Here is a 16043-nt window from a genome sequence, read left to right on the forward strand (position 1 = left end):
CTTTGCTGGCCACATTTTAGGTCACTTATGAAATGTATCTGAATGCATTCTAGGATTCACTGCTGCCCACTTCAGCCTCCCAGCAGTGCTCCAGACAGCTTCCACAGAACATTCAGACAGCTGCATTCATACCAAACATTTTTATATTCATCCAACACCTGAATAATTGTATATGTCGCATATTTGTGTAATATATTAACATTAAATATCAGCAACTGAAGGAAAGCAACTACAAGTCTGAAGGAAACTTCACTGTGCAACACTGTCAGGCTGCCGGGCCGGTGAAAATATACAAGGGACCAGTAAAACTCTAACCTACTGGCCTAGTGGACCCCCGTGGGGCCCCTGTGGGCCCCCTGTGACCTCAGGACACAGACAGCTGCCGGCCTGTTACTACATTACAGTTCATTCAGGAGGGAGTCTGATTATCTATCCCCCCCCCCCCACAGTCTGAGCACAGAGAAGTGAAACTCTTTAACCTTGCTGCTGAGTTCGATAGTCCATATCAAATGTTTAAACGTTAGCTCTGCTCTGCCTCACTGTCACAGACTCACGATGAACATTTAAAGAAAGATCAAACTGAGTCAAAGAGATGCTCCGTGCTTCCTCCTTCCCAACGCCTGAGTTACCCACAGAGCTACTGGAGCGCAGACAGCTCGCTCCGGTCACTCACTTCTGTCTACGCCCCCTCAGTGTCCCACTGGGGGGACTTATAGAATCCACCGACTTATAGAATCCACGGTTATATGCTGTATCAAGAAGGGAAAGTGAGGCAGCATCGCCCACATTAAGTCTCTTTAGACATTTGGCGTAGAGTGTGTGTGTGTGTGTGTGTGTGTGTGTGTGTGTGTGTGCTGGGACTGACCCTGCAGAGGCATTCCATTCACCCTCCATGTTATGGTCGGCTGGGGGGTCCCGCTGGCAGAACACATGATGTGCACGTCTGAGCCGATCATGCTGAGCTGACTCTCAGGGTGAGACAGCCACTCTGGAGGCTCTGGGGGGGGTGGGGGGGTTATTACCATCATAAGAGAGACAGTGAGACAGCATCACAGGAGCAGCTTTGTTTCATGTGCATTTACTGGTCTGATCATGACAGTGAGGAAGAGGAGGAGCTTCAGCTGTCTATCATGTCAGAAGAGTAACACCTTCACAGCATCATCATCATCATCATCATCATCATCATCAGTAGGTGTGTGATTCTCTTCAAATGAAATCTTCTTCAAATTCAACAGTTATAAACACTATTTTCAGATGTCTATGAGCTGTTAGAGACTCTTTGCCTCTCAGACACTTTCATTTAAACAACAGTTTGAGTCCTGAAAAGGTTAAATCAGTAGTTACATTAATTACATGAAAGTGAAAAACAAAGATAGTAATAAAGATGAGAGGAGAGTGTAAAAATATAAATGTTTTTTCTTCTTTCCTGCCCCTCAGATTTACCTTGTGGGTCAGAGCCTCAGATAACAGATAATACTAACAGACTTCAGATCAGCTGCACCTCCACTACCACACACAACATCCACATTAACTGATAACCCCTCTGTGCTCTCTCTAACGTCTTCGATGTCTTTTACCGTGACAGCTTCATATCTCAGCGCTTCTGTCGCTGCTGAGCTTAATGATGTTAATGTTTTATTGGAGCTTCAGGATCAGCCTGTTCGACGTGATGACACCACTGGGACTGTTACCTTCCACTGTCACGCTGAAGTAGTGGACAGCTTCTCCAAGTGCATTCTTGGCCTTGCACATGTACTTCCCACCATCTTCCTGTTCAACTCTTGGCACAATCAGCAGTTTCCCATGATTCTCCAGTTTGGCTTTAATGGGAAGTTGATGAGCCATCTTCACCCACTCAACCTGCGGGGTGGGACTAACAGAAAGGGGACAAAGAGTCTGACGCTATCTACATAGAAATATGTGCTTTTTCACATGAGACAGGTCTAAAACATCAGCTTTAAAAACTGTGTGGTCTGTTTTTGGATAAAACAAATGTGTCAGAACGGCCGTATCACTTACAATCCCTCAGCAATACACTCCAGCTTCATGTCCTCTCCTTTGACCAGCTGCTTCTCTGATCGGTCACCAGGGGGCGTCAGAAGAGACGGTCTTCTGTCCAGGATTGCATTGGCTGAGGAAAAACAGCAGAGGACTAGAGGCTCCACGTACACACTTCACATATCTATGTTCACAGCCCTGCCATGGAGCACAGCACCAGGGTGTGTGACTCTGCAAGCTTCAAACTTACCCGTGTCAGGATTCGTGCCACTTTTGTCTGAGATGGAGGTGGATGACAAATCAAAAAAAAACAATGAACACGATGAGATCATGGAAACATCATGACAAACATCACCAAGATTAAAATCACAACATAAGATCGAGAAGGTGCACAGAAACAAGACAGCGTGACACTCGGATGGCTTCTGAAGTGCAGCTATGAAGATGGATATCAGGGGATGATAAAGTGCTCTGAAATCAAATCAAATCACGGTTTGCATCTTGTTGGTTTGGGGGGAACCGGCTCTGGAGTGAAGAGACAGAAGCTGCAGCGACACCTACTTGTCTTGACGACGACAGACATGGCGGTCTTCTGAACGATGGTTCGTATTCTGGGGAAGGCGGCGAAGCAGCAGTAGTCTCTCCTGCTGTCCTTCTCCACCGCGTGAGAGAAGTAAAGGTCTCCGTTCAGGCCCATGGACACCCTCTCATCCTGCTCTATGTGCTGCAGACCTGAGCACAGACAGAGGACGAGCTCATGTACGTCTCATTCGGTGTTTCTGCTCAGTTCTCAACCGCTAGAACTGACGGCTCTGTTCACATTAAGATTTCACATCAAAATAGTTTGATGTGAATGAAAGGCATTTTCCTACATTAAGCCAGCGGCTCCTGGGGTGTGTAATTGTTCTGATAATAATATCACTAATGGTCTGTTTTGACAGATTTCAGCCTATTTAGCAGCCAGCATATTTAGTACCAGTGGGAACACTGGGATCTCCAACTGAAGTCAAAACACAGTTCTGTGGGACTGAACAACATTTGTCTGTACAGCACGAGTGTGTGACGACTGATCCACCTTTACATGAGTGAGCTCTGACAAAATATCTCGATACAGCTTATCTTGAGTGAGAATAAAAGCTGTACCATTAAGAAGGTCTATACTTGTACTCTGGTAATTAACAATACATACAAAATATGACAAAATGCATCTCTATAAATATGAGGCAGCACTTACTAATGGTCATCCAGTAGATCTGCAGGGGCGGTATTCCTTTCGGGGGGTTGCATTTCAAAGTAAAAGGCTGGCCTTCCTCCACCATGACAGGATCAAGAGTCTCTTTAGGAAACTTTGGAACGTCTATAAAGAGTCAGAGGCTACAGTGAGTGAAGTTAGACATGAATGAAGCACATGCAGGATGCAGCGCTCCTTCTGTCCAGCAGGTGGCAGTAACATCATTCATGACTGTTCTCTCAGCTCTGCATCACTCAGCAGATTGAATTGTGTAGGATTTTTTTTTTCAGTCCTTGGCCTGCAGAAAGAAAACAGACATCACTCCCACTATTGTGCGCCACTTGTCACCACTGCTGAGTGCTTGAAGGCCGGCCAAATTCAGTCAAAGTCCCATTTGGAGTGGATTTTCTTTGAGAATTTATTTACTGTGCTTGGGAACAAAGTGAAAAATGTAGCAAAGGAAATGATGAAGAGGTAAGATCACATTCGATGCTTTCTCCAATACGGAGCTGTAGATGAGATGCTGCGAGGGGCGGGGCGCTCAGGAGCCTCAATGACTTTCTGCCACGTCCAATACAATGACAAGCTCACAATGGAGAGGTGCAGTCATTACACAGGACTGCTGGCCCTGAATCACTCTGAGAGCGCTGTAACAGTGCACCCCACACACACACACACACACACACACACACACACACACACTCACAGATGTATGTTACTCACGGGGCACAATGAACTCAATCTCCTTCGATATGGCGGTCCCCAGTTTGTTTGAGGCGTAACAGCGATAGGTTCCCTGGTACTCTGTAAGGTTCCCATTATTGGGTATTACAAAGGTCCCAGAATTCTCCTCTTTCATCAGCCGGGGGTCTAGAAAGGGGTCGAATTCCTGGCCATTCTTTGTCCATCTGAATCTACATAAAGAAAGCCAGTAGTGAAATCAGTCAGGTCCTTCAGCTCAAACTGAAGCATGCTCATTTTTCAAGTTTCTAAACCAAAGCGCCCAAACCCAACGTGTTGATGGCAAAATGTTGTTGTTGCCCTTTGTTACTGATGTCTGTCTGGCTACTAACAAGCTTCCGTTCGCTCTCTCCTCCCATGTGAAGGATGCAACGCTGCGTACTCACTCTGGCTCGGGATTCCCTTTGGCTTCACACGTCATGGGGAAGCTCTCATCGAAAGGGAAGGCGATGAGAGAGCTGTGCGACTGAGCTGTGATGGTGGGCAGCTGCTCAACTGGGCAACGAGCAAACAAACAAGCAAATGTGAGAATGTGACAAAGACAACACAGGCCTACGAACAGAGCTCTGTTCAGAACTATCTCACACTCAACACGACACAGAGGCAGTGGCTCCCAACCTGTTTGGCCCCATCGCAGGTTATAAAGCCTTAGTGAGGAGTTACTTTGATCCTCCATCATTTCATTCATTCGTTTGAAGGCAGACTTTGGATGCCTGAAGTTTAACGTTTAAACTTAGGTTTAACTTAGATTCATCTTGGGACCCTTTGGGGGGTCGTGACCAGCACGTTGGAAGCCACTTCAGTACCATGTTTTTCACTGTGTGTCTATGTCTATGCAGAGTTCTATCCCAAAACATCAATTGCTCATAAAATGCTGACTGAAACATGGAAAATGAGTTTGTGCAGTTAATTTTGTTAGATTGGTTTTATTTTGGCATGAAACTCATTCTGTCTCTCGTGATGGCAGAGCTGTGACCACAGACTGTACAAAGAGGTGGACGAAGCCTCTGGGCCAAAGCAGTGAAGCCTTAGAGCTGCATCCTCTCTAGTGTCCAGCAGGGGGCGACTCCACTGGCTCCAGTCTGATTGGATGGAAGTCAATGAGAAAATGAGCCGACTTCTCTCCTGATTTATCAGCTCAGTGAACCTTTTCCTGATGTGTTTATGGTCTCAGTCTTCTTCAGCACAGCAGGACGTTCATGTAGTAACTTGTGCTCCATTTAGAGGAAAATGCCTAAACCTAACTAATCAGAGGTGATCCAATCTGACACATAATCAGTGAGGAGAAAAACAATTTGAGCGTCACTTCTGGCTCCAAAAAATCAACGAGTGACATCACAGTGGTGACGTCCACCTCTCACGTACAGCCGTGGTTGTGGCATGTGATGACCATGGAGCAGACACAGCACAGTGAGTGCCAACAGAAGAGAGGAGGGAAATGAGGACATGCCGTCAGTCCCACCGGCCTCAACAGTTTTATGGAGTCATGACTGATGACACATGAGAGTCAGATCCAACACATGGCTGTGAGTAAAGCTGCTGCTGAGCTCAACAGCGAGCACGGAGATTAACAGATGAGAGCCGAGGATGTCACTAATACCAGCTACAGTATGGCAAAGGGAACTTACTGTTTACATGACCTAAAACTACAAAATCCACGGCAGCCAGGGGGAAATAAACAAAACAAAACAGTCAGCAGTTTGGGAATAATCTCTTCATGTCACAAGAATCCTCTGTTTAAGCCCCTTTAAACACACACATGAGTAAAGCAAAACAAACGGCTGAAGTCAAAAGATATTCTGACGTCAGTGAGTGTTTGGCTTCTCAGAAAACCTCAACTGTTCTTTATGAGGCCCTTAAGAGATATTTCTGAATAATTTAGAGGGAGAGGTTTGATATGCGTTTCCACGGAAACTGGAGGCTGATCCGACACAAAAGAAACAAGAAAGCAGATTCAAAGAAGATAATAGCTGTAAATATATTCCATTCACAGAGCGCTTGATGACTGTTACACTTCTCTGTGGTGTGATTTATTCGTCTCTAAACTATCCGGCTTTGTTCTGATAAACACAAAGTTAAACTAAGGACAAGTTCTGTGTAGCCGAGCAGAAACTGTTGTAGGACACATAACCTCTCCCCACTGCTCCATCTTCTCCTATATACATACATATATATATATGTGTGTGTGTGTGTGTGTGTGTGTGTTTCATCATAATAATAATCGTGCTGAACGGTTAAACTGTAGTTCTTCTTTTATCAGTGACCTCATGTAAACACACAAGTTAATTCAACCTTCATTTTCATCCGGTTCAGTAAAAACCAGCAGGCTTTCCATCTTTGGGACTTGAAATATTGATTTGAGTGAACGAGTCTTCATTATACTCATCAAATGTGGTTTCAAAACAGACACAACGGCACATCAGCAGGTTTCCCAGCATGCACTGCTTGATGCATGCTTTTATTTTCTTGTAGTTTAAAGGAAACACGTGTGATGGAACCTTGTTAAAAAGTTAACTGAGCTTCTTTTTCTCAGGTTCAGTGAATTTAATTGTGAAACCATTTTACTGAGTCGTGAGCCAAGTGAACATACGACCCGAGTTTAGCTCAGTTAACTCTTGTTCTGGAGGTTTTCGATGTTTTACAGGGTAATAGCAACGAATGATTTAAAGGGCTGGTTCACCTAAATCACTAACAGATTTCCTCACACACCTCTAAATGTTCCTCCATCTGTCCAGATGGTTTTTGCTTTTATTCCCCCAGATTTTAAGGTGTCTTTCTCTTTTGTTTGTGGCAGTGACAGTATTTACAGTGCAGTCACTTTCCCTTTTCCTTTTTTGTCATTTGACTTAAATACAGCAGTCACTGACACAAACAGCACTCACCCTCCAGCGGGATGTCGATGGCTGTCGTCATACGAAAGGCACAAACGCAGGTGACCAGCACGGCGACCAATCCCGGGCTCCTCTGCAACCTCATGGTTTCACGGTAAATCTCAGACGTCCTCAAGAAACGAGTGCTCTCACCTGCGTCCTCAGTTCATTTCTCTGGTGCGCTGGAGATGCGGTACCTGTGGGAGCAGCACAGACGACGGAGAAGGCCCCATGAATCCACCCACGCGCCGGCAGACAGAAAAGGCAAACCCCAAACACAACAGATCCCCCGTGACTGAGAGCCCGGCTGCTCCCTGCTCAGCCAGCCATAACCAGGCGCTGGCGTCGACAGGGACTCTGTTCTGTGCCGGTTCAAATTTTACTGTGACAAAATATACTCACATTAAAGCCTCCTATCACCCCGTCCCCCGGGACTCCAACTGTTTTGTAGTTTGATGTGTGGAAGTGTGGAGCGGAAAGTGTATTTTTCATGCACACAATGGAAATAAATAAATAAATAAGCAAAAGAAGGAGCCTGTGGGTTTATTAATGCATGGCAGATGCTCAGCATTACTGCAGGAAAAGGCATTTATTCCAACAGCAAGCCAAGATTGGAATCAAAATTACCGTCCAAGTTAAGATACCATTCAGCCGATTTAATCACGGCGCTGGTTTGATTTGTGTCTGCATGTTTCTGATAACTGCGACTAAAAGAGATTAACAATGCAGCTACACGTTTATCTATTATTGCAGCAAATATTGCTGCCGAGGGCTGTTGGGCGTAAACAGCATACATAGTTAACAGTCAGAGAGAGTGAGCTGTCTGCGCTCACACGCTGACGTGCTGCAGAGTACAGAGCGCTGGATCATTTTCCAGCTAACAGACCAGAGTCTGGACCATAATGAGCACATGATCGTTCCAGAGTGCAGCAGGAGGACGCAGAGGAGCGTCGGATGGGAAACTCAGTGTCTGTAGTGGTGCTCTGGAAAGCCTCTGGGGCGTCAGTTCATTAGTCTTCCTCATGTTGGCTGTGACCCAGCTCGGCAGGTCATGCTGGAGTAATTACACACCCCAAACACACACCCGAATAACACAAAGAAAAGGAGTCAAAACATTAGAGGAATGTGGAATCATGAGGCTGGTTTTGCTGGTGTTTGTGCAAAGCAGAAGTGGTTAAACATGCACGGACAAAGTCCAAGTGATGAAGGTTTCAGTGCTGATACGGTAACCGGTGCAGGCTTAACCAGCGGAGTGAGACGGTGCTTCACTTCCTTTCTGGCTCCTTTCTAACCGTCTTGCTGCCTTAACAGATTCAACAGGAAACACTGAGGTCAAACTCCTGCTCAAGACATGTAATTGAATAATTGACCGGGGAAGAAAAGGGTCGATTTCATTCGGCGCGGGTCTGTTTTCAGACGAGCGTGCACTCTGAACTTTTCCACCATGCCTCATGTTAATGGTATTAACTCTGCCTGTGACTCAATACCGGCCTTTCTGAACCATCTTGTGACCTCTGCCCCGCCCACCTACAGCACCACCGACGAGGCCCGAGACTCTCAGCGCGCCGTACATATCATACATCAGCCCCACTCCATCACAATTCAGGCCTATTGACTTTATTTCCAACTGAAGATTGGTGTCTCACAGTTATAAGTCATCCAGAAAATTGCCTTAGGCTTTCCTTTGTCTCAGTGTTTTCCCAGACATGCTGATTTATGTTGCTAAAGACAGATTAAAATCAAAAGGTAAGGGCTTTGTGCTAATTGGCTTGTGCTTTGTTGGTAAAATTGGCCTGGTTAAGAGGAGAGGGAGGGGGGCTACAGTCCCCACAAGACAATGTGTTCTCATTGTCCTATTGTGCTGGCCAAAGTCCTTCACCAACCCAACAGCACCTTGGATGGATTACACTTCATTCCAACTGTGCTTGATCACTTGCCTTCTGATTTAATTTGTTCTCCCCTCGTTAAACATTCATTGAGAACCAGCTCCGCCATCTGGCTGAGGGAGGTCCGCTCTTAGGGCTTAACTGCTGCGACTGACGACGTCTACATTGAAGTCACAGGGTATGGAGCCTGTTGGACCTATATGACGCACACAGGAGGGGGGCCCCTCTCCTGATTTACAGAGCACAGGCTGGTCTTAATCCCCGCCCCTTTGAGCAGCGATCACACCAGCCTGAGATTGATGAAGCTGGCAGGAGGTTAAAAGCTGCTCGCTGTGGGAAGGCCAATATGAACCCTAACCTTACTTAGCCAAGGCTCAGAGGGGACAGAAGCTCTGCGGTGGAGGGGGCACGGAGAGGGAAATGAAGCGATGTGGGCCAAGTGAGATCTTCGTACTTTAAAGCTCTCTGAGTGACAGATGTAGAGCGCTCTCTGAAAAACTTTCTGCTCGTCAACAACAGCAAATCACTTTCAAATGTGGACCAGTTTGAAACAAAGGCACTGTAACCTAATTATTCCCATCATCACTAAAGCCTCCCCCACAATGAGAATACACCCTCAAGTTTTCAAACTTCCAACTTTCCCAAATCCTGACATCCTGACGTGCCGCCACAGGAGTCCATATTAATGTAGCGTGCATCATATTATCAGTTCACTTACTATTCATGTTCAGTTTAAAGACTCTTAATCTCGTTACTGTGAATCCTGAAATGCTGCAGTGTGAAAAGCTTCTGTCTTTGGCCACTTCTTATTACAATCCCCCCTCCTATCGGCACCGTGCCATTAGCCACTGAAGCAGAAAACATGTGTGTGATGTGTCTGTTAATGTGTTTGAGCGTGTGGCTGCATGCTCTCTGCACACCTTACCGAACAGAAAAGTATTTTATTACTCATTTCAAGAGCACACGTTTGCATTAACGTAACTGTTTGCTTTCAAATATTCAGTAAATGAGCTTTTTAATAAGCTGTCTGAAGCCTTCCTTCCCCACTGACAGCCAAATTAAAGGTCATTTCTTTGCAGCGTCTGCTGTTTCTGCCATATGGAGTAAAACTCGTGAAAGATTCGGCAGGTCTCCACTGAGCCGGTGTGCTCTGCCTGCCTGGGTTAGAGCTCACAGCGAGCAGGATCTGTGCCGCTCTCGCTCTCAGCCGGGTGCTTCTGTATCGTCCCTTCTTCTTCTTCTTACTGTCCTCCTGCACTTTTAACATATTACTGTGGTTTGCTGTTGGAAACAGACCACTTCCACACTCCCAGAGTCGCTCCCCCGAGACATGAACAACACACTGCAATGATCACAATATGTTTATTAATCCTAGCGATGCAGGTATTATTGTGAACAATGATATGCGGAAGCACAACTGTATGTCTGTGCAGCTTCCACGGACTCTGGCACACCTCCCAAAGCTTAACTGGCAGCCTCTGTCTGTTTCTTGATTCTTATAGTTCAGCCATCTGGTCCGGCACGACTCCTCAACTCTGACCCACAAACACACTAACAGGCATGAAGGGGGAAAATAAATATACGGAAAGGAAGCACCACGACAACAAGTTGTTTCCTCGAACATTCTCCACACTTGTGGATGTGTTGTTTGGTAACGAGGAGGGTCCATTCAAAGTTCACTACAGTAGGCTGTTGAGCTGGCACCATCTGCTTCTTACTGACACAAAGACAACAGGCAGAGGAGTGTGGGCCTACTGTAGTTTCATGTGCGAGCCTGTAATAGGATTAAGCAGATCCTCGTCTTGTCAGGCTGGATTAAAATATTCTCTTCACTAAAGACCTGAGACGGGAAGACAGCAGCTCCACACTCCCCTCTCCCAGCCCTGAGTGATACTGCCTCCACACAGATTTCCATTTGATCATTCAAGAACAATTAAAACAGCGGCCGAGCTGATTAACGCTAAGCAGCAATTGACTCGGATTGCTTCTGATGTGTAACGCAGTTTTCTTCAGTCATCGTTTTGTTCTTCTTCTCCAATCAATTGCTCATTTAACTTGCAAATGTGACACTCTGACGAGCTCTCCGTGAAAAACAAAGCTTGTGTGAGTGGAGAAACTTTTGTTTTTATGCAGAAATTAATTTCTCTCTGTGTTCAGGGATTTTGTTTTTCCTCCGTGCGCTTCAGAGTCTGAAAGCTTTTGTATTCTGACCTTTGGCAACGATGGGCACTATCAGTGTTCTGCTACACGATCAGCCACGCAGCTCATCTATTATTAAAATATTAATAGTAAGAGCAAAAACAGAAACAAGACGCCAAATGAGATCAGGAAGTGGGAGCAATATTAGATAATGTGCTTGTCTAATTGAGATTTGGCTCAATTTTAACGCACTTTAGAAAGCATGACAGTTCAATTATGACAGCGTTAATATTTCCGGGGTGTGTAGCTGCAGCGGGATGAGGGGACTGGAGCCCAGAGCCGGGCCGAGGACTGATGGGGGGAGGACGGAGGAGGCAGAGGGGGGAGCAATGTGCAGAGGCGTGGAGGAATGAGGCTCGGATGGAGAAAGATGAACTGCAGGGTTTGTGACCCCTGCGTTCTACGTGAACTAATGAAGGACGACCCTGACGAGCCGACAGGGGGAGAGGGGGCAGCACCACTGCAGTGACCCCACAGCAGGGCTGCAGCAGGGCGCTCATCTGAACAAACCTCATCTGTGGTGTGCAGTCTTTAATGAATAAGGTGCATGAAGACTTTCTGCTTTTAGTCGCTCTTCTGTGGGACTGAAAGCTGTCGTCAATATGAGATTCTCACCATTTTCTCCGGCTTTTTAAATTGAGCTGCTGAGAAACAGCCCTCCTGTTGTCTCAGCCCTCATTTAGGGTCTTAACGTACTCCTTTTTTCTCTCCCTGCACTGATCTTAATTTGTCTGAAACAATCAGCTTGACTGGCCTCTAAATGAGCCCGAGGGCACAACATCACAAGTGTGTCTCACCTCTGTGTTTGTTCCCTGTCCTCAGAGCTGCCCCACGTCTATCAATAATACAAACGTGAGAATAAAACCTGCAGCAGTATCCCCACGTGGAAGCAAAATAGATTATGACTTTTAATTCTAGTCTTTTGCATAATTTATGAGCTGAATGAAAACACTTAAACTGATCACCGGAGTGCTTCACATGACATGATAATAAATCATGCAGAGCGGACGTGCTATGTAGGCTAAGAGTACAGAACAGATGCTGTCAGAGTCCTCACTTTGAACCTGTTAATATGTTTAAAGCAAAAGAAAAGGCTTGAAAAAGTGCACTGCACCTGTCTGTATCGCAGCTTACAGCTTTTCCTCATTTCCCTCTGATGTGCTCTCTTTGAAGTCCCACAGGAGTGCCCCTGCCCAGGACAATAATCACATTAGCGTGTGATCCTTGCTGAGTAGCCGGCAGAGAGATGAATTCACATTTGGACTGCAGGGACTGGGATATTATTTTGTGAGAACTAACACAGCGTGCTCCTCTCCACATTCATTCACTCCGTCTGACTGATGCTGGAAATTTCCCCAGACGAGACTGTGCCACAGCAAGACATGATCGATGGCTTTTATATCCCAAATCCTCACCCTCCATCAGACCCCGAAGCAATTTATTTCTGCCAACAACCAAGAATTTCTGATGTCCCCACAGCATGAGCAGGGAGCAGCGGCAAAACCTCATTCTGACAGAAATACCTTTGCTGCTTCATCCATTTTTAATCCCGTCAGGTGTTCAATACACACACGGTCAAACTCATCGTTTCGGCCTGTGAAATGAGAGGCTCTCTGCTGACTCTAATTCAGCATTTGAATTTCCTGCTCCGCGCTCCAGCCGAGCATCTGGACAGTGTTACTCTGGGTAAGCTGTTTGACACAGCTGTCGGATGTGTGGCCCTGTTCCTGTGGCTCTGCGTCGCTTAATAGGGTCGAGCTGAGGTTGTGTTGAGACCAGTCGAATGGAATGAGCTCGCAGCTCGACGCTCTCAAGAGTCCAGATTTTACAGATATGACAAGCCTCAATCTCACTCTCCACACCGGATGCTCGCCGTCTACGGAAACAGCAGCAGCGAAGCCACCAGAATGAGCCACTGGATCCACTACTAGGTCTCTAGGACAAAATGGCCAAACTGCATCTGCAGCTTTTGTTACCAAGCAACAGCTCCGATAAGACAGACGAGACAGGACGGGACGTCACACTTCCACTTTCCACCAAAATAAAAGTGATGAAACTTAGCAGCACGTGTTTGTGACACTAACAGAGACAGTGACGACAGAAGGACACAGAACTGTCGTCTGAATCACGGATCATCTATCATTTCCAGAAAATGAGCAGATCATCCTTCACCTTATAGGTAAGAAATAACTTCAAAGTAAAAGTTTTTCACTCAAGTTATCTCATAGTATGAATTTTCTAAGTCATCATACTATAAACATTCATTCAGTTTGTGTTTGCTCAGCGAGCGTTCCACAAATGATGTGCGGTGTCCTACATGTAATCTGGTTTAACTCAGTGAAGTTGAAGGCTTCTTCAAGTTAGACCATGAGGCCTGAAGACGTGACCTCAGAATGTTTTTAGAATCTGATTAAACCCCGATTCATCCTGTCAAATAAAAGACTTAGAGCTTTAATCTAGATCAGCGGACCAGCTGGTATATTTCTTTTCTACGCCTCATCCCACTAACCTCCTGTCTAATTCAATCATTTTAGAACATGCTTTGTGTGCTCCTTACATTAAATCTAATGGCCCTACGTGAACCTGACGACTGCAGACACAGAATGCTACAGACGCTACTTTTAACTTGTCACGTGACACACTCAAGCATCACCCTCCTCAGCTGTGTATCAGACACGTCCGAGATGAGAACGACTCCTCAAGTAAACATGTTCATTCTTATGATTGTTATGTTGAGTGTTAAGTATTTGGATTTGTCTGGAAGAGTGCTGTGTTTATTCAGAGAGCTGATCTGTTGCTCACTTCTCTCTAAAGTGGCCCTGATTGGTGCCACCTGCTAAAAACAAGGGAAACATTCTGACATTTTCACGTATTAATTATTAATAATAAACTGTCCTACTATATGTTACGAAGCCCAGCTTCCACATTTATGCATATTGCATAAAAAAAATCCAAGAAAACAATCTAATGAAGCTACTGAGTGGCAATTCAACTGATTGACAGTGTGCATGAGAAGCCAGTGATTTTCCTCTTTTTGAGAGAGAGTCCACTGAATAGCTCTCCTGCACATGAAAAGACCCAAACACGCTTAACCCAAATCTGCTGCAACAGCTTTCTAGACTTCCCTGGATACCACGGCTGCATACTTACAAGGTTCATTCTCAGCTCGGGTCCCCATGAGAGGTGGAACTATTCCATTCCAGGTAATAACATCCACAAGAAGGGGGAAGCATGAGTTAGTGAAATCAGACTTGCAGCGAAGTGAAGAGCGCTGAGCCGTTCTGTGTGGTGTCATACAGGCTGGTGACACAGAGGAACACAGGCACTGTAGTCACATATGTTGCCAAAGCCTCTAGCTTGGCAAAGACGCTCATTAAGCCACTGACAATCACTCCCACAAAGCCCGATCTAAAGGCTATTCACCGGCTGTGTACAAAGGAGAGTGGAGGAATGCGAGTTCCATCTCGCCCCCCTTCAGCGTCATGAGGGACGTTCGCTGCACCTGAAGGTTTGATGAAAAGTGTTGATTTGCAGAAGTCAGTTGAAGAAAACATATGAACCGTGCAGCAGGCTGGAGCACAGCTCTCCTGCTGAGTGCAAATCTGTTAAGTTTCACTCCTTATTTCCTCTGTCAGCCACTGACAATCTCCTTAATTACCAATACTGTCGCCCAATGCTGCCGGAGCTCTGAGGCACGCTCTCCTCCTCTTCCTCTAAAAGGAAATTGGACTGGAGAATCAATTTTTCGATGTTTAATTCTTTTTCGTATGTGACTGTTTTAAGTGGACCGACTGAGACCCCAGACCGACTCCAGGACCATGTAGATGGACTCGGTGGAGGCTGGGTGACATATCAGGGGAAAACCGAGTGCACGGAGAGCGCTGAGACTGTCGATAAGAGCCTTCCACCCGCCCTACAAAAAAAAAAAACGCAGTCTCCCTCTCCCACGACACATGAGGGGGAGGGGAGGAAGCTGCCCCAGTCTGGATGATGTATGGTGTGGACCCTAGTCTGAGACTTGGGTTTTTAACAGGGAGAAAGGCAGAAAATGAAAGGGGGGAGGAGGGTCATGCTTGAATTATGCTGATGTGGGTCGTAACCGTGGTGGAAAACCAACCGAAGGCACTGATGCTTCGAGAGGACTTACAGCCACAAATAAGGTTATTATCACTGGGCCTCACAGATGCTGACAGCTGGAGAACGGTGGAGGTGAGAGGGTACCTTTGTACCACTGGACACATATATTTAGTATTTAGTCATTTAGTTAACGGCAGTTTAATTTTGCAAAATAAAGATTTCAACGGACTGTGACTGATTATACTTAAAGCACATTGCTGGATTCTGGAGTCTTGATTTAACGGACAGCTTTCTTTGCTCGCTATTTGTGTAAATGAGTAGACTGAAGTGAACTAGCGTTAGGTTTTCATTTAGCAAATTGGGTTTAAAAAGCAGACGGAGAGCATGATTAAAGAAATGCTGATGCTGGAGGCTGAGAGTCGAAGCATTGGGGGGTGGGATGGGGGGGACTGGTCTTTCATAATGAGAGCAGTCAGCCAAAGTCAGTAACTGAGAACACTCACACGCCTCTGCAGCGCCAGCGCAAGGCCCTTAGAGCCCATAAGCACTCTTTGAGCTACAACAGGATGGAGCTGCCATTATGGCCACACAAACAGAAGGAAGCCTTATGAACTTTGCACAAATGCTTAGTGCTCCAGGGCTGGACAGCTCTGGAAGCCAAGGGAGATGGGTAGGTACCGGGGTGGGCTGCCAGTTCCGAAAAGCTTAGTGTTCATGCACTCGGGCCAGACAAACCTGACATTGTCCTGGGCACTGCCCCGGGGAAAGCCTCTTCCCCTTTCTCTCCGCCACTCCGGCCCATTCACACTTCCAGCCCAGTTGATTCATTGATTTGGACATGACTTACGGAGGCAAGAAGGCAAACATTTATTCACACTTTGAACCAACTGTTAAAATACCATAAAGGAAGTCAGGGAGAAAGTGTGAGCACATCGTGCAACTCAATAAATTCCCAAGTATTCAACTGGCTGATTTTCTGCTGTCAGGATGCTTCACTGGCACCTGATGTGTCATTTGTCACATTTGCCAGTCTGATGTGGC

General features: G+C 46.0%; 1 protein-coding gene across 1 annotated transcript in view; it reads right to left on the reverse strand.

Moving 5' to 3' along the window:
* chl1b (cell adhesion molecule L1-like b) overlaps positions 1-16043 on the reverse strand; it is a 60860-nt gene that overhangs the window by 22256 nt on the left and 22561 nt on the right. Inside the window, exons 2-10 of the mRNA XM_070841418.1 lie at positions 6853-7037; positions 4357-4465; positions 3953-4143; positions 3233-3355; positions 2560-2730; positions 2249-2275; positions 2020-2131; positions 1692-1873; positions 866-997 (exon numbers count right to left, since the gene is read on the reverse strand). Of these exons, the coding sequence (XP_070697519.1) occupies positions 866-997; positions 1692-1873; positions 2020-2131; positions 2249-2275; positions 2560-2730; positions 3233-3355; positions 3953-4143; positions 4357-4465; positions 6853-6946 (1141 nt within the window). The 5' untranslated portion in view covers positions 6947-7037. The remainder of the gene's footprint in view (positions 1-865; positions 998-1691; positions 1874-2019; positions 2132-2248; positions 2276-2559; positions 2731-3232; positions 3356-3952; positions 4144-4356; positions 4466-6852; positions 7038-16043) is intronic.

The sequence above is a fragment of the Pempheris klunzingeri genome, chromosome 2 (genome assembly GCF_042242105.1).
Source record: "Pempheris klunzingeri isolate RE-2024b chromosome 2, fPemKlu1.hap1, whole genome shotgun sequence".
Classification (NCBI taxonomy): Eukaryota; Metazoa; Chordata; class Actinopteri; order Acropomatiformes; family Pempheridae; genus Pempheris; species Pempheris klunzingeri.